This window comes from Rissa tridactyla, chromosome 8 (assembly GCF_028500815.1).
Source record: "Rissa tridactyla isolate bRisTri1 chromosome 8, bRisTri1.patW.cur.20221130, whole genome shotgun sequence".
NCBI lineage: Eukaryota > Metazoa > Chordata > Aves > Charadriiformes > Laridae > Rissa > Rissa tridactyla.
The window spans coordinates 4,676,699-4,700,146 of record NC_071473.1 but is presented as its reverse complement, the minus strand read 5'-3'; the positions used below and the strand labels follow the sequence as shown (position 1 = coordinate 4,700,146).

Here is a 23,448-nt window from a genome sequence, read left to right as displayed (position 1 = left end):
CCTGTAGGGGCAAATTTGCAAGTCAGTGAGAGGAAATTTAATCTTTTCAAAGATCAGATCTATAAAAAACCTCTTTCTTCTTGGATTCTGTATTAAGGCTTAAAGAAATCCTCCTTTCTCTGCAGCATATGGCAGAAGTATGTAGCACACAGAAAAAGAGGAATGAGACTTCAGTTGAAAAGCCCAGTGGTTTACATTTTCACTGACAATTTCAAAATTACAAATAATCTGCAAAACATGAAAACACGTTGAATCTTTGCAGAACTAAATAGTTGAAAGAGCATTGATTTGGGGTTGATCAAAACTATATTTTCTTTTGACATATAAAAATATGAAGTCAAAACAAAATCAACTGACAAAACTTAGTTCAAGAAAATGGGAACCAATAATGCTTCCTGTGAAATGTTAGTAAATATAAATTAACTGTAGTGCTTGAGGAAGCATTTCAAAATAATTTTTGTTTTTATTTCTTCTGAGGGAACATCCTTGTATGACCTACCAGTGCCTTATCAGTGAAGGGCTGGTACTTCCAAAATGGGAGGAATTTTTCTTCCTCGTGGTTTTATCATTATCAAGAGTCTTCAGAACAGGATTCATATGAATAATTTGATCTTCCAGGGATTCCTGAAAAAAAAAAAGAAGGTAAAAGTCAGCATCAGCAGGATGCTCAACACTGAAGACTTAGGCTTTGAGCACAGCTACTCCTCACCACCCAAAGCAACCCAGTAAATACGTTTTCTGACAGTCATCTCCCACAGAAAGCTGAATTACTGCTGTGAACAGTAATTCCTTTTCAGGTTCAGCCCTACCGAAGGCTCTCTGCAGAGGTCCAGCCTTGAGGATTTGGGGCAGGCAGGAGTCTGACCAATGTCCCCATTTCAAAGAAGCAACACCAAATGCGAAGTGTACGCAGTTTTCAGTGCTTAGTATTTCGGTCTTCCAGAAAAGAGTTTTTGGGATTTGCCAGGATTGAGAGACCCACGGGGGAATGGTAGGGCAAGGCTGGGATCTGCAGGCAGAAAGTGAGGAAAGAGTGAGGTTTATTGCTTGTAGGAAGAGAAAGGTTATTCCAAGGATAGAGGGCAGCATAAGACAGGCTAGGAATGTGTGTGGGGTAGGGACAGCCTCGGGGGGAGAAGTTGTGGAGGAGGAAACAGTCACAGAGGTACAAGCTGAGACATGACAGTCCAGAGCTCTGGTGGGGAGGAAGCTGGAAGGAGAAATAGGAAGCCACCAAAGGAATCCCACAAGGCTAGAATAACAGGATTTTTGCTGCAAGGCCAAATGTAGCTGCTATTTATTGCTTTAAATCCTAAATCGCTTTACTGATCCCCATAGTAGAGTCAGAGGGGAGAGGAAAAAGAGAAGGAGAAAGAGAAAGAGAGAAGAGGAACCACTGCCCTCAGCCTTAGAAGCTGCAATGCCTCTGCTGCTTTCCATTTGCTACCAAGCAACATACTTCTTTGCTATCATGAGAAAAAAGACCAGGTCTCCCTCCCTGATTATTGATGCTTATGTCCCTTTTATTATTTGGACAACTTGCTCGTCAGAATGTTTTACCCAGATAAAACACTTCTTACTGTGTTTTGTTTTTGCAGGTGGCAGGAAATAAAGTGCTGGGAAATCCCACCTGGCCGAGGATCCCTGAGGCTGCTCTACAGCACTGTTCTCTCAAGAATCTCCACGCTCTCTGCAAACACTGTGATTATTCTTCCCACTGCTATTTATTTCAGTTTCCAGACCACCTGCAAGCCCCCAGAGCTCAGCGTGAGGGTAGATTCATTGCAGCCACAGATCAATATCACACTCTGTTTTATGAATGGGAAAAAAGAAATGCAGGGAATTCATTTGAAGACAGGGCAGGGCAAAGCAGAGAACTGAAATGTCCTGGTGCTTTGCCATTTGCTTTTAACAAGTGACAGACAGGCAGGGAAAAGGGGCTTGGACTTGAGCTGACATCAGAAGATTTAAATCACACGCACCCACCCAATTTAGAGCAGCACAAGCTGGCCCTCTGAGTCAGGACCAGATCCTGTCCTGCCATTACCCCATGCTGCTTTGCTATTCCCCTCTGCCCTTTCAAATCGTAGGTCCTCACGTGGGTGTAGTGCTGACATAGGTTGTCCAGGACACTGGCCTTGTTCAGGAAGGTCATGTTTGCCGGGTCATCAATCTGGTTGAACTTGGGAAGGTTCATCATCCACCGTTCCATCCATCTGCTGGACGTTCTTCACCATGATGGTCTGCAGTGTTGGGGAACAGGGAGTAGGTGGTGTTATCCTAGGTAGGTCTCCATGGACCACATGGGAAGACACTCTCTTGGACATGCTTCCACTTCAGGTCTTGTTCTAGCTGCCACTGCCCCTGGCTGGTGGCCTCAGGAAAGGACTCTCACAAATTGTCTGACCCATGGAGCAAAATATGTAGGGACTCTGATGTGGTTGCACTTCCTCTGGGGCAGCAGGCTACTACTGCTTTCCTGTTGAACCCAGAAAACAGAGTTTAGCTGGTTGATTACCGTCTTCACCGTGACTTTTCAGATTGGATCTCCCCAGCAAGGAACTCCTCTTTCTCATTCTTCACCCAGCAGCATGTCTTGAGGTCATAGGGCTTGTTCATGGCCTCAGTTTTCTCTTTCCCAGAAGGAGCCAGGAACTGCATGGGGTCAGCATCATCCACACACTCTTCCTTGTAAGCATCAGACATCTTGGCTTCTCTTCTAAGCAGGAGGCAAAACTAGAAGGAATGGAGAAGGGGAACAGTGCTTCCCATATTGCTGAGAAAGCACAGATTGAAGAAGCCTGGAATTCCCTGTGGTGCTGTCCTGTTTACACCAGCAATACCTTCCAGTCCCATAAGAACCTGCAGCAGAAGGAACAGGCAAGTCAACTTCCCAAACCTGGGTGGTGGTTTCTAAGAGCGTCCAGGAAGCGAGAGATTAACTGGGGAGAAACAGGGACAATATTTCCACTTTCTCTTCAGCCTTCCTCATTGTCCAGTGCCAGGCTGCGGGGAACCTGCCTGTGTCTGAGAAAGGGGGCCTTTTCATAAAACTGTAAGACCCTAAGGCCTAATTCTGTTGAGGACAGTTCTTGGATGGGGGGTGCCAGTGGGATTTCGGGAACACTGAGGGTGTTGGTGGTTTTCTGTGATTCCCAGGGAAACGCATGAAGTAGCTGTAAGTCAGAGCAACCGCAGAGCTTCTCTCTCCCTCCCTGGGGTAAGGCCAGCCCTGTGCAGGTGCCTCCTGTGCAGTGCGGGCATAGACACTCTTAGCGTGAAAGGCCACAGCAGTGCACAAAATAGCACAGCTGTAAAAAAGGTTCAGAGGAACCTGAAAGGGAGGACCTGGTTCTTCAGCTCCTGTCCTCAGCTGTCAAAACCCACCAGGGTCATCTAGGAGAGTCTGTGGCACCTCCCTTCACATGTCCCTTGGTGGTTTTTCACCTTTGTCACAACCTGAGACCATACCTGTGGCAAAGCCATTCCACAGGAGGGAACAGGGGAGTTCAAGGACATGACTCACGTCCCAAGGCTTTGCATTTTTGGGGACCTGTTTCATGTTGGGAGCAGGCTACGTCCCGCACTCCAGGCAGTCTTCCTTCCCCCACCCACACATCTGAACTAGCTTTAATGTTGTCAAGGCAACAGTCAAACTGCTGATGGTGAGTAGTCTCTGTCAGTGTCCAGCTACCTAAAGACGTGCCTACGATACCTGCTCGACTTGTTGCTCCCTGCAGAGGCAAAGCTGATTTCATCACTATGCATTACTTAGATTAAAGGGAACACGGGCTATGCTGCGGCTTTGTTTCGCTGTGCGGACACACTGCCCAGGCCAAGGGCTGTTCTTTCCACCTCTGCAGCCCCTGTGATGACAGCCCCAAGCAATGCTTTGCGCCAGCCTTGTGAGTCACAGCCTGTCTGCACAGGAGGCAGAGGAGTCAGTCTGGGGTAAGAGGAAGAAACCCCTGGGATGGATGGGGGACTCTCTGCCAGCGGGGTCTGGTTTTAGAGGCAACTGCTTGGGCTGAGGTCAGAATAGCTTGGCTCTGCTTAGACATGATGACGGTGCTGGCCCTTCTGGTGATCTCATTTTCCCCACCGGCCTCCTGAAAACCTTGGTGGTCTAAAAATATATGTGTGCAAGGACTCCAAGGCGGCAGTGCTGCACCTTTGGAAACCGGTTTTAGGGCTCAAGAAGGTCCTGGTGTAACACTATCAATTGCAGTCTGCTGCTCTGGAATGAATTTCACCCATAAAGCAGGAAGGAGAAACTTTCCTCTCTATTTCCAGTTCTGATGAGGCAGAGATAAGGAACAGCTCAGCAATCATTTCTCCCCTCAATCTGTATAGTTAAATCTGTAGACTCGCTGGTTTTAGATGCCCATGTTTGCAATGTATTTTGGGGAATTGAGTCTGTGGCCCCTTTCCACAGAAGGCTCGGGACTACCCTGTATCTGTCACCTCCCTGAAATCCGCCGACTAGCATGGTCTCCAAAACACATCAACAAAACATTAAACCAAACACCTACAGAAGATAAATGCATGTGACTGAAGGCAGTTCATACTTCAAACAGAGTTTCTTGGGTTCAGGTCTCAGACCTTTATGGAACTTTAGAGTCTTTATGCCTCTAAGGTGGGGAAACTGAGGCACAGCATGACAACAACTCAAATCTTCAGAGTTGTGCACCTGTTGTCAGTCTGGTCTTTGGCAGATAAAGTACCTACAAAAAGTCTATTTTATTCTGGCCTAAAGTTAGTAGGAGTGACTGGTGTTTAGCTCCTCTAAAGGCAGCCCTCAGCTGTGTTGTTTACCCAGAGATAATATATGTTTTTAAAAGCTTAGGCATAAAGGTAGTCCCAAAAGCCATAGGCCAAGGAAGTGGTAAGGCCGTGCCAACTGTTGGGCGTGAGTTAAAATTCTGAAATTTCATTTTCCCCAAATCACATGGAATTTAATGAACTTACCGTTAAAATTCCCGTGAGTTCAAATCTACGTGTTATAAAACACAGTGAATGTAGATCCAGATGGGCTTCATATGCACCCCCAGGCTCTGTGCTTTTCTCTTTCTGCCCCTGCTTTCTGCCCCACGGAGGCGCAAGGTCCTTGCTGACCTCCACCCCACACCTCTTCCCAGCAGTCATAGACAGCAAGTACCTGCCAGGCGAAACCCATGACCCTGGAAGACGTGTGTTGATAAGGGCTGGCCAGGCTCTTTCGTAGCTGTCCAGAGGGCCTGAGCCAGCGCTCGGGTTTTAAAAGAGACGAGACATTCCTTATCCATAAGTTCAGCAGTCTGTAACGCTGGGAGCCTGATTGGGAAAGCTTTGGTCCCTCAGGAGAGATCAGATAATGCTTTGTTTCGTGGGGATTTCTCCTTGTCTTTCCTTTCCTTATAGGGTGTTTTATGAACTCAGCTGCTGGAGTACAGGGAGAAGCAGCTGAAATAGAAAGACCATCTCATGAAGCCTTCGTTCAAAGTCACATCTTTGGCTGTGCCCTTCTTGCCAAGGCGGACTGGCGGATTTCATCGGTGAGAGGAGCTCATCTTTGGCAGACAAACTGAATCCGCGGCAGGAGCAGCCATGTTGGTGATGGAATTAAAGTTTCGTTTTAAAATCGTTTGTAAGCCCTGTGTTTATGATGAATAAATTCTGTGTTTGCTACAAGCAGAGCAGATGAAGGCTGTTGTTGTGTTACAGTCTGGCTTGTTTCAGTTGCTCAATGGAAGTGAACTGCCCTGAAACAACTGCTTCTGTATGAGCTTTAAGTGTTTCTCTGCTGTATTTGCCTCAGCTGGAGTGTCTGGGATGTGGTTACTCTGCAAGTATTGCCATTGTGGGTGTTTTGGGTGAATACACTTGGGATAGAGTTTCCAAGCAGGAAGATTCAGATAAACATCCGCTTTGAGGTGAAAATTAGAGAGTTCATGTTACACCCACCTCTTGAATTTGTAACTGACTATTCACCCTGAAAATCTGATTCTAAGGACTCGGCATGTTCCGTCAGGAGCAGAATAATACCACAGAAACCGTGGCCAGCTTCAGTCTTGAATATTGAGAATTGTGATTAACTTCTCAAGAATGTATCCGGAGCAAGTCATATTTTCTGGGCTTTTTTAGGTAATTATTTCCATTGAATAATTTTGAATTATTGCATCTGTGAATCCTTGAATCTGTGAATGAAGATGGTAAACGGTTCTCAGACAAATGGAGAAAGACGTGAAATGCATCAAATAAATAATGGGTTCTGACCTGTTCGCTCATGTGTAACGTGCATAAATGTCTGTTTTCGCCGCATAGGAGGAGTGAGCTGCAAAGGGAGCAATCGGATCTCTGCATGCAGCGATGCAGGTCAAAATGGCAAACCTTAAATAGCTACAAGCTCGCTCAGCCCGCGGACAGATCAGCGACGGCTAGAACTCGGCCAAATCGCTTCCTGAGTAACGAGGGTGCCTCGTGCTGAGTTGAATGAAACGTCATGGCAGTTTCCATAGCACAGGTCCCGTCCTGTGTCGTCCCTGGCCACGCTCTCCTCCGGCACATCACCCCGCTCTGTAAATCCTGCCATGACAGCTCGGGGTGGGCTGCAGCCGATCCATCCAGCCACATCCCCTTACAACGATTATATTATCTGGTAAGGAGGTTTTTGAAGGTTCTCTTAGAAAATGGAGACATGTTCTGCAGTGACGTGTCCTGGTAGCACTGTACAGCGAGCTCTGCGGGCAGCGGATCGTGGGGAGGGATTTGTCTCCTAAGCAGGATGTTTGCCTTCGGTGTGGGCTCCGTTTCTTGCTCTGACACGGATTTCTTCGTCACCTTAGAATGATACTAAGAGTCCAGCCTTCCTGCCTGGAGGAACGATGGGGAGCATAACTATGATTTCCAATCTAGCATAACTAGATTGGAAAATGGTCTTCAGATAAGGGGCAAATCAGCCCGTATAATACAGACCGTGTGGCAGAAAGGCTCTGCTCTCCCCCTCTTCGCACTGCCAGGGATCCCAGGCCAAACGTGGGAGCCCAAGAGGCCATAATGCCATTCCCAGTTACAGAGGAGGAGGGTGTAAATGGAGGAGGGCGTTAAATGGAGGAGGGCAGGGGGAGGAACGGGCAGTACAAGCCCACTGTGCACGGCTCGCCATAGCCTTTGCGCTGTAGTGACAAGCCTTGGAGTGCCAAGGAGCTCGGTTCAGACGCTGAATTTCGGGGCTGCGTTTCAGCAGCAGCAGCAGCGAAGTGATCTCTGGTGGTTGGGGGGAGGAGCAGTACCTGGATCAGAAAGCCCCGCTGAAGGATCACAGAGTTATATAAAAGTCTGGCCCAGGAGACTGCAAGATGGTTTTGCATTTATTAGTCATTTAAAAAAATAATGCTGGTTCTGTAATGAAAGCTGTATCCTCATTCTCAGCTGTTGCCTGTTGCCTGCTTGGGGAGGATCAGTGTATTCCTGTGAGCGCCGGAGGGGTATTGGCTGCACGGAGACACGGCCGGGCTCTAACCAAACAAGGGCAGATCGCAGCTCCTGGGGCACGGAGGGGCTGGCGGGGAAGGTGCCAAGTACTTTCAGATCCCACTAGGTGCTCGGTGAGTCATGGGTCCCGCAGAAGGCAGACTGTGTGGTTACACGATCAAAAACTCTACGGGTAAGCGCGGGCATATGGCAGCAAAGTTCAAGTCTTTCTGGTGTCTAAGTTTTCAGTGCTCAACTTTCCAACTGCAGTACTCTCTTAATGCAAGGAATTACAGAGGGAAAACAGCCTCAAAACTTCTAAAAGTTATTTTTAAAGGAAAAAGGGGGGAAAAATCCCGTGAAACTTCTGGCATGTGGCATCAAATTTATCCCATGTAGACTGTTGGCAAGGTTGGGAATTTTTAATCCATAGCACAGACTTTGGCCACTTGAGCTCCTGGAGAGACAGAGAGCTCTGGTGAGTGCCTGTGCCCAAGGTGGACCAGCTGTACAGAGGGCTAAGCCAGCTCTTCCACCAGGGTTTAGCTGTGTCTGCCAACAGCAGAGGAGCATCAACAGTCAGAAAACAGGTCTCTGCCCAGATCTGGAAGGGAGTGGGGACGAAGAGCCCATCGCTTCCTCTCTGTCCTACCTTAGTTCTCCAGATGCGTCTGACACGGAAGTCAGGGGTAGCCAAAACCCTCCGAGCCCACCCTAAACCTGAAGCAGGTCTACAGTTAGTCCTCCCCTAGCTCCAGCCATCAGCTTCAGGGCTCTATGTCTAGTTCTGGCCAAGGACCATCACCAACCAAATCCCCGTGGTTGGCTAGAGACCATCAGGAGCCCCAACCTTGTCCTGGACAGGGATGTCTCCCAGCCCCCAGCTGGTGGGCCAGCGCCAACTCAATTCCAGCCCCTGGGACTCTCCCTGGGTCAATCCCTTCCAGCACAGGCTGGGGGCTTCTTTCCACCCCATCTCTGACTGTCCCACCATCCACCACCCTGGACAAGGACACCAGTAAAACCACAGCCCTACCCCTCACCACGGGCTATGATGACCATGGGCTCAACGTGGGCAACCAGCAGCTTCATTAGCCGGTGCGGAGGGAGCTGCTCCCACCAGCTTGTCCCAGACAGACCTCAGAGCAGTGGAGTGGCAGGAAGGAGATGGCACAATGAGATTTAATTACCAGGGGGGACCCCCCTGAAAGGTCATTAGCAAATCAGTGTGTGTATGAGACGTGAAGCAGTTGAAACAGAGACGAATATCGCCCCTGGGCTTGGCAAAAATTATCTTCAGCTCCCAGGATCAGGTGGAATATGCATGTCCGATCCTCTTTTTAGCATTTCCTAAACACAGCTTTCAAACAAAGGCCCGTAAATACACATTTTAAACAAAGACACTAATTTCTGTTGAAATGCCATCTTCAGCTGTGATAATCGGAGGCGCCGGAGCAAGGTGAGCATCCGTCTGGCAGCTCTCCCCGCCGAGGAACCGCAGGAACAGCACTGCCTGACACACGGGGAAGCTCGTCTCCTCCTCTAATTAAGCTGCACGGGGACTCCCTGACAGCAAAGTGGCATCCAGAAGCTTAAAACACCAGGATTTATTCAGGTTTTCTGGTGTTTTCATGGGGTTTCTCTTCCCTACGTGATTTACAAGGTGCCCCCCTCCTTTAGCGAGCGCCTTAGGCTTTTTCCCGCTAGGTGCCACCTCCACGCGTGATTTACACAAAATTATGTGTTTTTTCAGTAAGCCCAAGGTTTCTCCATCACTCTGTTGTGCCTCATCCCCAAATTCACCATAGATATCTGTTTCAGTTCCTCGAGTTACAGGGTCAGGGACTAAAGGGATAATTATTACTGGGCCCTGTTAGGGGAAAAAAAAAAAATAAAAATCTTTAAGATTTTTGGTCATAGGTGATTATAGTTTCCGCAGCTGAATAAATCAGTGTCCCATAACTGACGGGGATAATGGATTTAATAAATAGCTATGATTAAGTCTGATGTTAGTTTTAAATAATTTCAAAAACTGTTACTCTAATCCCTCCGTGGCTGGCAGAAAGGATGCTGCTTAGAAGTTAAAATTAGTTCCTTAACGTTCAGCCTGGTGTGGAGTTACAGGCCCCCCGGGGCTGTGCTGGTTTTTCTGGGGCATCCGCTTACACCGTTTGCCTAATGGACGTTCGCAGCTGGGTTTGGGAAGTGGGAAAGGGCTCCCGCTGCTCGCCCTCTTGGCTCTTCTCCTTCCCAGGGCTCGGGGACCTCGGCGGGAGCTCCCACCAGCTCTAGCCAGCAGATGGGATAATCAGTCGGTGTCACACCTCACGGGCCTACCCACTTTACAAGCTGCCTTCCCGCACAGCAATTCCTTTCTCCTTAATTCCCAGGGAATTCCCAGCTCTGCCAGGCCTCTATCAATAAATATAGATCTCTTCTGTATAATAGCAATGTGGCTTTTTTTTCTTTCTTTTTTTTTTTAGCACCTACGTTTCGGAGTGATTCCATTTCTTGGCTGGAGTAAGGCACTGCAGAACGCTTTGCCTTGAAAAGCGCCGGGCAGAGGGACAAGTGTTCTGCTCCGTGTAACCTCATGGAAGTGTTAGGCATGAATAGTGTGTTTGCACAGCCAAATCAAAACTCCCGGCAAACTGGGATCGGGGGAATGGAGATGTCCTACAGGGCAGCGGGCGACCACGGCAGAGTTGGTGTTTATCAAACCCACTGTAATGGGCTAAATCCCCAGGTGTCTGGGAGAAAGTTAAGCTGCCTTTAAGACAGGCTTCCCTCCCCTTGGTGCCACCCCACCGCAGAGCCCTGGTACATCCCTGGTATCGACTGCAGGGATGAGGTGCTAGACTGGGACCGGTTTGCCGTAACTGCTGGCAATGCGAGATGCGATGCCGCGCTGCCACCCGCCCCCGGGGACACCTCTCCTCCTTGTCTACCAGCTCTAACGACCCCATGGCCGTTTCAACCAAACTGATGCAAAACCGCCCTTCTTTCTTCATTTTTGTGGGTTGCTTTCCCTTTGAGTGAGCTGCCTGAACTGGCGCATCCCCACGGCTCCCCGGCTGCAGAGGAGCGGGGCGAGAAAAGCAGGGGAGGGGGAGAAAAGCAGGACCACTTTTTTGAGGCCGCTACACTAAATTAGGGGAAACAACAAGCCGCACCTTGAGCCTCGGAAAATCCAGCTGCGGAGCTCGGCTTTGCTGCTGGCTCAGCAGTAAGACAGGGATAACAATAAATCCCTTCTCCCACCTTCTGCGTGTCCTGATTAGCCAGACTGTAAGGGACGGGGGCTGTCACTTATTGTGTGCCTGTTTAGAGCCTGGCACCGCGCAGCTCTGATGGCGACTCCAACCCCCGGCTGCTGCACGAACAATAGGGCTGACACGAATCCCACGGCTGGCGGCGGGGCCGGGGGTCACCGGCTGCCTGACGTTCGGCCTCCCCGGCAGGGACCGGTGCCGGTTGCGGAGTCAGCACTGCCTCCCCCCCGGCATCCTGCGCCGGGAGGACGCATCCCAACTGGAAACAGCGGAATTCCCAGGCTCCATCCCTGCCACGCTTGGGAATTGCCCCGCAGCCACCTCGGCAGCTGGGTCAGGAACCCACGTGGATATTTCCGTGGTGTTGCTGTAACTAATAAGTAAAATTAATTTGTTGATGTTAACTTAATGGACCAGATTAGAGCTGATGGAGAAAATCTGCTGCCTGGGAGTAGGCGTTGAGGGGGTTGGCAGGAATCCCTACCTTTGCTCGCTCTCTGCCAGGTGAGGTTTTCCTTTCACAGAGACACGGCTCAGACCAGCTGTGGCCATAAAACCTCCCACGATGGAGCCCGGGCTGTCCCTGCCTCGTCTTACCCCACCGCGGAGATCCACGTGCCAACGTCTTTCCTGACCAGTGCCTTTTTTCCGCATGCGGTGAGAGTAAACCTATTAAAGAAACATGAAAAAAAAAAAAAAAAAAACAGAGGAGGGAAAATCAGTGCTTTTAACTCAGGGCTTAAAACTGGTATTTTCAAGTCTGCCACCAGTCACCGTCGAGCTCATCTGTGGTGCCCCGGCAGCGGGGTGGGAGAGAGCGGCCGCGAAGAAAAGCCTCCGAACTGGAACCGCAGCTTTTCCTACCTGTCACGCTGCGGATTTGCAGCTTGGGCACACAAGGCTGAGCTCAGGGGACACTGTCATGTAGATTTAGGGTTTTATCTCCTTCCCTCGCCATTCGCTGTGATACCCTCTTCTTATGTGGAAAACTGAAGCGTTCGGGGGGTTTTTTCCCTCCGGCGATTGTCCCCTTTCCCGTTGGGCAAATATGGATCTGCCCGTGTCCTGGGCTCGGGGTTGGGATGGGCTCTGCTCATCCTCTGCCTGCTCCTGGCACCTCTCCTGCCACCAGTGACCGAGGCCGCGGCCGGGGAGGGGGGCTGCTCATCGATTTGCCCGTATTTTTTCTCTCCCCATCCTTTCCCTCCCTGCGCCGGCGGCGACAGAGGGCTGAGCAGGACGGGTCTGATTGTGCTTGGCAGGGGGAGAGGGAACGGAAAGGGCAAAGAGGGAAAGAGCAGCCCAGGATAAGGATAAACCTCCCCGTATCCTGCAGCTCCGGGGGCGAGAGAGCTCTGCAGGCAGAGGAGCGACTCCTGGGGGGTGGCCCAGGTGAGAGGCTACCCCCGCTTATCTCGGGGCGTGATTTTAAGCCAATTTAATTAAATTGCTTGGCGAGGTTGCGAGGACTCATCTATTTCAGCTTGAGCCAGGCCTGTTTTGATTTAGCGCTGGCTGATTAGGAATTAGCTGAAACAAATGGCTCAGAAAACAAAATTAGAGGGTACACGCTAACTTTTGCACCAGATTAAGTTGAATTAAAAAGCAATTGAAATGTAATTTTCCTGTCTCAAGCAGCCAAGAAACAAGATAATGCAACCGGTGGCACTTGAAGCTTAAAAATCCAGCATTTAGGATTAGTGCAACTGGCTTTTTAATGCCCACGAAAACCAGATTTATCCGAAGGTCTTCTCTCAAACCTCCCCCCATCACCTTCCGCGCAAAGCTTCGTACAACTCATTTCATTTGCCTTGAAAAGGAGAATTGATATGACCCCGGGATTTGAATCCGTGACTTAAAGCAGCCCAGCGTATTTCCATAGGTATTTCTATGCTGGAAAGAGCCGCGGAGCGAACTGGTTGATCCCTGTAACTCATATAACTTGGTTTGAAACGGCCCCGCAGCCAGCCCCGGCCCCCGCGCTGAATGAATTACCGTGCTTCCCGGCCCCCTCGCAGAAAAAGATGTCGAGGAAATTAAAATCAGGTTTTAATTAAGTGTTTTAATAGCTGCTTTCCCCACCCATTTGGCAAACGCTGCTCCTCCTCTCCCGGTCGGCCGGGCCGGGCTGGCACCTCTGCACACACGGAGGGGCACGGAGCGGGTTTCACGGGGCTGGCTACGAAGGGGGATGGCTTGGAGGGCTCGCAAGAACCAGGATGCCTTTGGGACTTCGGAGTCCCCCAGACTGCCCGCAGTGCTGTCACCAAGCCCCGCGGCGAGCGGTTATTTTGAGGGCAGGGATGCTGCGGTGCCCCTTGGCCGGAGCGGTGGCACGGGAGGAGGACAAGCCGCCCCAGCGTTGGCGTGCAGCTGGTGTTGGGGCACCATAAACGCAAACGATCTCTTGACAAAAGCTGCCGGGGACTGCGACGGGCGCGTTACGCAGCGTGGTAAGAGCTGCCCAGCAGCTCCTGGCCAAAATCTAAAGGACTCCTGAAGATAACAGGTTCCTCCTGGGTTTCTCTCCATCCTACCTCCTGCCGCAGCCCCCAGGCTCCCACCCGCACCAGCAGCTCCATCCCTGCTGCTGCTCCACATTCCTTAATCCTGTCTCACCCCGCTTGGAACCTCCGCATGGCTGATTCCCTTCAGATCCCGCCTGGCTCTGTGGTCCTTGCTAACCACGGGCGGCTGCTCTCCTGGCCTCCATCCCCACCCACAAGGACCTTCCAGCTGTCTGGACAAAAAAGGGCCATCCCCAGACTGCCCATGCCCTGCACAGCAATGGGGAGGCAGCACCCAGACTGTCCCCCACATCACGGGCTGTTGTACAGGTGCAGGATGGCATCTCCCATGAAGGGTCTGGCCACAAACAAGGCCAAGGGGGGGGAAATATAAATGTATGGGGGGGTGAGCAGGGGGCCCCAGGCAGGAGGGCAGCTCGGGAGGGAAGGCAGCACCACCCATCCTCCTCCAGGTGCATCCAGGTAACCGTGACAAAGGAACAGCTGGAGATAACGGGGGGCTGTCCTGGGAAGAGCCAATCGTGGGGGGAGGATGTGGCTCTTTGGGGCAATAAAAGAGGCATTTGAGAGCAATGGGGCATGAGAGAGAGTTGAGGTGAGCAGTTTTTGTCTTCTTTGGGATAGCGGGGTCTCTTCCACCTAATGATGAGCTGGATTCTCCTGCCTGTTTGGGGTTGTGCAGCGTCTCCTGCTTGGCTGGTGTCAGTATGGGGGTTGTGATGCACTTCTGCTGGGGCGGGAGAAGCTCCCCAAAAAGAAGAGGTCTCTTGGGGTGTCACTGCCCTCATCTGTTGGAGGGGAAACAGGAAGGGAGGCTGATGTAGACCTTCAGGCTTGAGCGCAGGGCTTAAGGCTACAGGGGGGTAACTGGTTTGAGCCAAAAGGGGGCTCCTCCTGGTGCCCCTGTGGTCTGGGGGAGGTCTGCAGCTTGGTGGCTGGCTGCTGCGTTGGGGTAGAGAGCTGATGGTGCTGGTATCTAGCCTTAGTTGCTGGGGCAGGAAATAAGGAGAGAGAGGACCAAAAAAAGCCCACCGAAAACTTAGAGAGATGGGCTAAGGGGAGCTCTTGGAGGCTGCTCTGAGCCCCAGGTGTTGGCTGTGAGCCTGGAGGGAGGGTGAAGATGTGGCAGCTGTGTGTGTTCAAGCCTGGCTTTGGGGGGCTCTCAGTGGTGTCTGAAAATGTCTACACTTCTGCTGGGTGGAAGCCTTGCTTTTTCTGACAAAAACTGTCTGTAAGCCCGCTCTTGGTCTGTCTTGTGTGTGTGTCTGTGGCTCTTACTGGGAGAGGCTTAGAAGCTATTTTTACCTGTTGCTGTTATTTTTCACCTGGCAGTCCTTCTGAGTAGCTGGGTTTCCAAGGGGAGCTCTTTGCTTTGTTGAACTTGGTCACTTCATGCCACTGTGTGTGGCCTTGGGCCTTTCCTACGGGGGGGCCCTGGTGCAGGAAGCCAGGCTGGGCTGTGGGGTGGGGGAGTGGGCTTGGCTATGGCTACTTGTCCTTAAATCAGACCTTAAGCTGATGCTCTGGGAGGCGAGAGGCCTTTTTAGGCTTGGGCTGTGTGTCTACATAAACCTAAAAGCCCTGGGATTGAAACCGGAGGAAGGTGGTGTCACTGTAGCCATGAGAAGTGGTGTGTCCGGCTTCTTCATGGCATTACAGCAGCTGTAACTTTTGTAGCCTGGTATTAAGTGGTAGTTTGTGCCTGCGCTTTAGTTTGGTGCCTCAGCTGCAGCGTGTGAGGATCCTACTGAGCTCTACTTAGGGCAGGGGACCTCCAGCATCTCCTCTGCTGGGGAGGTGGGGGGGGAAATGCATGGTGCAGGCTGTTGGTGGGAATGTGGGGAGGTCCCAGACCCCTCTGTGGATGGAGGTGGGTGCCGCTGCTGTGGTTGTGACCTGACACTTCTCTGTCCTGAACCCCAAAAGCACGTGAAGGCTTTCAGCTGGCACCTCTCTCAAACCTGCCAAGATGCCAGTCATGAAAAAGCACGGTGAGCGGATGATGAAGTTCAAGAACAAGGGCAAGGACACAGCTGTAAGTACCCATCTCCACCACCCGCCTGAGCCATCCCCTTGGGACAGGGGCCCCCACTGGGGCTTTGCCAGTTGGCAGGAGCTGATGCGAAGGCTTCTGAAGGACAATTGCCCCCAAATCTACCCGTACAAGGGAACAAAGGCGGGGGGATGCTCAGATGGCTTTTGAGATGTGGTGTGGAGCTGGCTGGGCCGCAAGGAGTGTGGTGGCACAGGCAAGGGGGACACAGGCTTTGGGTGGGTGGCTCTGAGCTGTGCTGGGGAAGGGAGATGGTTCAGGCCCCAGCCTCCCGAGCTCTCCACAGCAGTTATCCCTGCGGAGAGGGGGCTGGTGTGGGATGTCAGATCACAGGACCTGTCAGCTTGCTTTAAGCCAGTAGAGCTGATGAGGGTTTGCCTTTCAGGTTCAGCAAATCTACTTTTTAAAAAAAAAAAACCAACACAAACACTGGTTGCTGCTCATCCAGCTGCCCGTGTCCTTGGGAGGCACTGAGTGAGAGGCTCTACTCTGCCCTGTCCCCTGCGTAACCCCCAGGCCGGAGCAAGGAGCTGCCCAAGAGCAGATGCTGGCTCTCTGCACTCCTCTTGTGTGGAAACCTGGGGCAGAGGGTTGTAGAGATGAACCCCTTGGGGAACTGGGTGATGCGGACACCGGTGGGGTGGTGACCTTCTCCTCCCCTCCAGGCCATGAGGAGGCAGAGAGTGGAGGTGACCGTCGAGCTGCGAAAGGCCAAGAAGGATGAGCAGATCCTGAAGCGCAGGAGCATTTCCTTCAGTTTGATGGATGAGAGTCTCTCTCCTGGAGAAGACAAAAGAGATGAGGTGAGTTCTGGGTGCTCTGCTGCAGCTTGTGCAGTAGGTCTCATCTACTTGGGCTGCTACTGAGCCCAGCTCGAGTGACCTGGGTTAAATAGCCAGTGCCATTCCCGATCGCCATGCCCAGCATGGGGGAGTGTTTGAGACTGCCGAGCCCTCTTCCTGTGCTGTTTTGCATGGAGACAGTGTCCCATGTGGCTTCCCTCGATGGCAGGTAGAACAGGCTGGTGCTCCAGCTCGCTGGGAGCTGGCGAAGCTCCCGTCTGGCTCCTTGCAGGGTGAGGGGTAATTACCGAGCTCGGAGGCCCATTGTGGTGTGTCAGTGACTCTTTCCGTGCTTGATTATAAGGATTAGTTGCCTCGAAGGCTTCTGTGGATTCTCTTCCTCTGGCTCATCTCGAAACTGCATTGCATAAAGAATAGACACCGCTTAGATATGGAGCGGTGACTGACTTGGGTCTAGACAGCTGATTGACTGCCGAGATTAAACTGGAGGGAGTCCTGGCTTGCATCTGACTCTGAATCATCCCCTGTGACACAGATTATTCCGCTGTCCTTGGAGAAAATCACGGAAGCTGTGAATGGGAGCAACCCCGAGCTGCAGCTGCAGGCTACGCAGGACACCAGGTATGCTGCCCGGCCACCCTGCGCTGGGAGGGAGGTGGCTGGTGGAGCTGCGGTGGGTCCTGTCAGCAGAAGGCATCTCTTCCTGTTTGAAGAGCTCTCTGAAGACATGACAAAGGGGGAAGGAGCCTGGTAACCTGAAATGCCCTGAGGGACCTCAGCTGGTGCCTGTTTTGTGCCCTGTGTGCCTTGCTTGGCTCCATCTGCAGTGCCTGTGGGGGGGACCGTGTGGTTGAACCTCACCAAGGGGTTGGCTGTGGCTCCTGGAGCTGCCCCCCCCCGCCCCCGGCTGTGCCTGTGCTGGCGCAGGGACCGTGTTGGCTCCCACCAGCTGGTGAGGTGGTTGGGGAAGAAGCCAAATGCTTGGGCAGGAAAAGGGCTGGAAAGCCTTGTTCCGTAAGGGTCGCTGCTGAGCAGGGCTGTCCCCACCTGGGTAGGCTGCAGGAGGGATCACAGGGTGCAGCAAGGATGTCTCCTGGGGGTCCAGGAGAGGCTGCATTGCTGGTGGTGCTTCCTTGGCTGGCTCCAGCTCCCAGATCAGTGACCTGCCCGTGTGCCAGGGCACCAGTGCTGTTCCCAATGGCTGTGAGGATGGCACAGACACACTGCTGTTGCTCCAGCATCTTCTTAGATGTGTCTCCTGCAGATGCTTCTCTATGGCAACTCCTCTGCCAGAGGGTTTGCTGACGTGGGATGCTGCACTAGCTTCTCTTATAGGTCCTGCTTCCCCCCCTGAGGCCACAGCCTCGTACCTGGCCACAGGGTTATGGTGTATCATGGCCTCTCATGGTGGGCTGTGCTGTGTGGTCTTTTGCAGAAGAATTCTGTCCAGGCAGAAGGACCCCCCTATCAATCAGATCATCGAGCTGGGGATTGTCCCCAGGCTGATTGAATTCCTGACATATGCTGACAATGCTCCTCTGCAGTTCGAAGCAGCCTGGGCACTGACTAACATCGCCTCTGGCACCTCTGACCACACCAAGGCGGTAGTGGAGGCAGGTGCCATCCCAGCCTTCATCTCCCTCCTGTCCTCCCCACACATGCACATCAGTGAGCAGTCTGTGTGGGCACTGGGCAACATCGCAGGTAAGCGGCGGTCCCCAGGCCTGGGAGCATGCAGAGGGTTGGTGCCCAAGCCAGTGCTGGGGAGCTAGAAATATTGATGTTCCTCAAGATAGCCTGGTCTCCAAGCTGCTGCCCCTATTGAAACCCTTAGGTCCCTTCGTGTGGCCTGGCAGCCTTTGAGACTGTGAGTTGGTTAGAATCACAGAATACTTTGGGTTGGAAGGGACCTTTAAAGGCCATCTAGTCCTGCAACAAACAGGGACCTCCTCAACTAGGAGCCCAGTGACCCAGCCCTGGCCCATGGCTGCAGGTCTAATTGTTATTTGATGTTGACTGTCTTGTGACTTGGGCAGATGCAGATATGCAGATGCAATAAACAACCCTCTTTCATCTGTACAGGTGATGGTCCTCTATACAGAGATGCTCTTATCAATTGTGGGGTGATTCCTCCCTTGCTGGCTCTCGTGTCACCTGTAACTCCAGTAAATAACCTTCATTTTCTTGACTTAACAGCTCTTAATCACCTGGGGACTGGGTGAACCACTGGGTGGTCTATCATCTGCCTTAAAAATAACAGCTATTTGTATAATTAAATGAGACCCTGTCTTAAACTGTTTTTAATGACTCTGAGCTGTATGCAAAGCTGGTGGTGCCAAGCAGATGTTCCACAAGTCAATGTGATGTCTTCTAGTCTTAGCTTAGCTTGAGGTGGTCAAAGCTGGACAGCAAGGAATAAGATGAAACTGGTGCTAGGTAGACTCGCGTATGCATGTGGAAGGGCTGAACTTGTCCTTCGAGCTTCCTCCTGCTGCTCTCTGGGTAGCTCTAAACTGTTGGATTTGTGCCTGCCCCACTGCTTTCTTGGTCTCTGGGAGAGAAGGACCTTCACTGGGAAGCTCTCAGGGCTGTAGCAGTGGTACCATTTGCCTCCTGGTTTCCTGCCCTTGGGTGTGGTGGAAGCTGTACGCTTTCTGTAGGTGTTACTATGGCCCTTCAAGCCACTTTGGCCTTCTGTGAGTTTATGCTGCAAGATCTCTTTTTTTTTTTTTAAAAAGGTAACAATAACAAAAGATAACAACCAACTCTTCTGGCTGCTGTGTTCCTAGTCCAGCTCACCCTTGCCTCTTCTTAAGGAGAGAAGACGAAGTAACATGAGAAAACACCAGTTCATATATATGCACCCCTTGGTAGCTGCCATGCTTGGAACGTAGCTCCACTAATCTCCTGGGAACATCCTTACCGGGATGAACTGCCCGAATGATGCAACTTAAACAAATCCTCTCAGTGCCCTGCTCTAGAACAAAGAGCTGCTAATATTTATTAATGCTAATATTAAAAAAACCAAATTCCTGATCTTGTCCAAGGAATGCTCTGTAATTTGTCATGAGGACCCAGCAAATAAGCTGTTTGGCACCTTTTGTTAGTCACTGTAGCTCGTCCCACCACCAGAGATGAAGTTATTGGAACTTAATATTGGGGAGGGAGGGTGTGAATCTACTGTCTTAGTCACTTACTTGTTTCATCTCTCTTCTTCAAATAAGCCTCAGCCCTTATTAAGAAGGCTGCTTCTGGCTACTGGATAACATCTCTGAGCTGCAGGGACCAGAAGCAGGGTGCTACCTCTTCCTCACTTGTTGCTGCAGTGAGGATCTCACACCTCCCTTGTGTTTCAGGTTGGGTTCCTGAGGAACATCACATGGACGCTGTCAAACCTCTGTAGGAACAAGAACCCCTACCCTCCCCTGAATGCAATGAAGATGATGCTGCCAGTCTTCCTCTGCCTCATAAAACATGAGGACAAGGAAATAATTTCTGACTCCTGCTGGGCTGTTTCCTATCTGACCGATGGCTCCAACGATCGCATCCAAATTGTGGTGGATACAGGGATTCTCCCAAGGCTGGTGGAACTCATGGTCAGCCCAGAGTTGATCATTATGGTAGGAAACAATCAGCAATCTCCAGCCTCTGGTCCCTTAATGTAGGGACATCTGAGGGGAGAGAGGGCATGTTTCCCTAGTCATGTGGCTAATGTGGTCTGCTGTCTCCCCAGACTGCAGTGGTACTTGGTGGTTGGTCAAGCCACTGCTCTGTTCCAGCTTGCTGTGGCCGGCGGGCTGGATAGAGACTGTAAAGCTGCTTAGAGCAAAACAGGAGGACGATAGGTCTGTAAATACAACAGTAATCACCGATGCTACTTTCCTCATTTGAAGGATCAAGCACTTCGTGGGGGATCTTGCTGGGCTTTCTGGGATGTATCTCTTGAGGTAAGGATTCTCCTCATCTCCTTTAATCTCTGTCTAGACTCCAGCTCTCCGTGCCATTGGGAATGTAGTCACAGGGACTGATGAGCAGACCCAGGCAGCTATCGATGCTGGCGTCTTGGCTGTCCTGCCCCGTCTCCTGCGACATGCGAAGCCGTCTATACAGAAGGAAGCCGCGTGGACACTCAGTAACATTGCAGCAGGGCCTAGACAGCAGATCCAACAACTCATCACCTGTGGCTTATTGCCACCTCTGGTTGAGCTTCTTGATAAGGTGAGGGACAAGTGTGGTGCTGCACAAGCAGTGCTGAGGTTCATGAGGTCCATGATGGCTCATTTGTGAAGCACTCGGCCTGCATCCAGGAGCCACCTGAGCAGTCTTTCAAAGCTGTTGAGATCCTTGGGGCAGCCTGGGCACTCAGACTTGTCAGTACACCTGTATGAAAGCAGGGCTCGGGGCTGCTCTTGGCAGCTCTGCCAGGTGTCCACCCATCACTCGGAGTGCTAGGGAAGGTGGGTCAGCCCAAACTGCGTACAAGGGCAATGGCTCTCCTCACCTCACGCTGATCTTGGAGGGATGCTGAAGCTTGGGAGTGCCTTCACTGTGCTGCTTTTCCAGGGGGACTTCAAAGCCCAGAAGGAGGCCGTGTGGGCAGTGGCCAACTTCACAACAGGAGGCACTGCGGAGCAGGTGGTGGAACTTGTCCAGTCTGGGGTACTCAAACCTCTGCTCAACCTGCTCTTGGCCAAAGACAGCAAAACTATTCTCATCATCCTGGATACCATTTCAAATCTCTTCCTGGTAAGTTCTCCTACAATCCCTTACAACCTTTCCCCAACAGAGCAGCGAGGTGTGAGCCGTTGTGTGGTGAAAACAGCATCTCCTACAGCAGCTACCGGTCTTTCAGGAGTAAGAGTTAAACTTCATGTCGCTTGAGTTGTTCTTGGACAGACATCCTTGGGCTGACCAAAGGGCTTGATAAGATTAAGTACCCAAAGTGTTCCTCTTTACCTCCTGTGACTTTTAGTCTCCTTCTGGAGGAGGAAAAGAGGTTTGCAGAGGAAAACCTCCGCTGGAAAAGGGGTTAGTGTTAATTTCCAAGCTGGACAGAGGTGAAGGTCTTGCAGAAATGCAACTGCAGAGAAATCAAGTGGTCCTGGGGGCACTTCAGCTCTGCTCCTCGCCAGTAGATGTCTATGTGCTTCTCACTGGAAAGCCTGTTTCTTGCAGCACCTTTTGCAGCAGTGAAATGGCCTTTGCAAATTAAATAGTGGGTGGCAGGTCACACCTGCTGCTTCTCAGTGTGTGGCTGTGACTGAGCAGGGGTTGGCTAGCTTGTCTGGTTGGCAGTCAAGCCACTGTGCAGTAATCCCAGCAGGGGTTGACATTTTGTATGCAGAGTGCTCCTGTCCCTGGGATCAGGTGGGGACAGTAAATGCAGGGACTGTGGTCCTTTGACTTGTAGATCAGGGTCATACAGTGAAGACTCTCTCAGACCTACTGCTGATAGAAGGTTATATTTTCCTGCTTGGTTATCTGATGTTACAGACAGCTGAGAAGCTGGGAGAGACAGAGACGTTGTGTCTGCTGGTGGAGGAGCTCGATGGTCTGGAGAAAATTGAAGCCTTGCAAACCCACGACAACAACATGGTCTACCGAGCTGCGCTGAATATCATAGAGAAATACTTTTCTGGTGAGGTATGTGAGCTCTCGCTGTTTCCCATCTGAAAATATGAAGCTATTACACACTGGAATGTAGTACAGACTTTGAGGATGCTGAAATAGGTTTTTGGAAGACACCGTCACATGACTAGATTGGTCCTTCCATCTTGTTCCAACTGCTCTTAAAGGTCTGTGAAAGCTCCAGGTTGTCAGCTGAGGAGTTGCACAACAGATATGGATGCCCTGATAGCATCTTGCTGCTGGAATTTAAACTGGCATCAGCTGGAGTTACTGAAGTTGCTGATATGAATACCAAATGTGGAGAAGCTTCCTCCTTTGGAGCTGAGCTAGCTTGTCACTATGAATGGAAGCCGCCTACTCAGCTGATAACCATGCTCAGGTTGCATTTGGATTACTTGACCCTTCTCATGCTTATGAATTTATGGAAAAAGAGAATAGGAGACTAGCTAGTTGTTGTGAGAGTCCCATGACTGTCACAGATGCCATGCTTGGTCCTAGCTTTAGTCTCACAGATGGAGAAACATCAGGAAAGAGGCTTAGCGGTTTGGCAGATCTCGGAGCTGAGGCTCGGTCTAGCAGCAGTAGGGAGCAAATGTCTTAGTCCTTTGCCCAGAACAGGGTCTGCGGAATGTCCCTGTGAGAAGGTGTGGAGGAAGCTCTCCTACACACCAGCACCTGCCTGAGGGGCCGGATGCTGGGGGGACATCTCTCCAACCCAGTCCTAGCTTGGTGCTGCTCCAAGCAGGCTGTTTGATTTGAGTGAGCCCTACCACTCCAGTCACTCTTTTCTTCAGCCTCTGATGGCTGAGCCTGTGGACTTGGCTGCTTTTTGTGTGTGAGACACAGGGATGCGTCAGCTTCAGGGTGCTGTAAGGACCAGGAGGACTTGGTCTGGTCTCCAAGGGTCCTGGTAGAGTCAAGCTGATCTTAACAGCTTGTTACAGCAGCAGAACTCTTTAAAACAAGAATAAAACAGTAAGCTGCTGTAAAAAGCTTCAGGCAAACTCTGGTAGATAAAGCTTAGGTTTATTAAGATGCAGAACCTTTAACTGATGGCTATCAACTTCCTCCTAGGAAAATCCAGATCTGCAGCCTGGGACTGGCCAAGATGGACTATATGATTTCTCAGTGGAGAAGCAAGACTTCAATTTCTGAAGATGAAACACTACATAGCTCCGAGCTGGTGGGTGGAGGTGTTCTGGTCAGACATCCAGCCCAAGAGGAGCAAAAACACTGAGTCTTTTTACTTCTGAAACTTGTCAATAAATTGCACTTCTGTTTTCGTACTTCTTGCCTTTGATATTTTTTTTTTCCTACTCATAAGCTGCTGTTGCAAACACTATAGGCTCTCTTCCATAGCGTCTAAGGCCCTCCAGAAATGCATTGGAGCATCTGGGTGTCTTCCACATGGAAAGCGCAGTCAAACTTTCTGCTAGCTGGGTTAAGCTGCTGGAGACCGGGGTGTTACCACCAGATCCAGCTGGGGCTCAGGGCTTGTGCTGAAACTTCTAGGCTTGACAGCTCTGGAAAGCCGTTCAAGAGGTGTTTCACCCTTCTGTGGGCCAATACACCTCCATGTGAGAGGAGATGCTTCTAGCAGAGAAGGAAATTGGCCAGTGGACGGTGGACCACTGTCGTTCCCCATGGAAGTATCAGGGTCTGGATACAGGAGCTGGTGAGTAAATGCTGGTCCTTTGGCAGCAAGGCTGTGT

The 23,448-nt window shown here is 51.1% G+C and overlaps 1 protein-coding gene, 1 long non-coding RNA gene and 1 pseudogene across 2 annotated transcripts; 2 read left to right on the top strand and 1 right to left on the bottom strand.

The window, feature by feature from the left end:
• Nucleotides 1-2,200, bottom strand: part of LOC128913696 (myosin-16-like) — a 28,058-nt pseudogene extending 25,858 nt beyond the window's left edge.
• A 4,262-nt stretch (nt 2,201-6,462) lies between these two features.
• On the top strand, nt 6,463-9,805 carry LOC128914133 (uncharacterized). Its single transcript, XR_008468195.1, has 3 exons — nt 6,463-6,637; nt 7,411-7,586; nt 8,884-9,805. It is a non-coding gene; the product is annotated as an uncharacterized LOC128914133 (long non-coding RNA).
• Nucleotides 9,806-15,221: 5,416 nt separating this feature from the next.
• On the top strand, nt 15,222-22,902 carry KPNA7 (karyopherin subunit alpha 7). The gene is made up of 10 exons (XM_054212179.1): nt 15,222-15,287; nt 15,971-16,108; nt 16,644-16,729; nt 17,544-17,812; nt 18,191-18,273; nt 19,465-19,728; nt 20,093-20,326; nt 20,672-20,854; nt 21,602-21,751; nt 22,811-22,902. Exons 1-10 carry the CDS (start codon nt 15,222-15,224, stop codon nt 22,889-22,891), a joined length of 1,554 nt encoding a protein of 517 aa, XP_054068154.1. The 3' UTR covers nt 22,892-22,902.
• Nucleotides 22,903-23,448: the final 546 nt, after the last annotated feature.

Bases quoted from the DNA above. Each gene is read 5' to 3' on its own strand.
- KPNA7 (XM_054212179.1), top strand. From the start codon at position 15,222: ATGCCAGTCATGAAAAAGCACGGTGAGCGGATGATGAAGTTCAAGAAC. The intron at 19,729-20,092 runs GTAGGAAACAAT...ATCTCTGTCTAG, and splicing joins GCCCAGAGTTGATCATTATG to ACTCCAGCTCTCCGTGCCAT. The intron at 20,327-20,671 runs GTGAGGGACAAG...CTGCTTTTCCAG, and splicing joins TGGTTGAGCTTCTTGATAAG to GGGGACTTCAAAGCCCAGAA.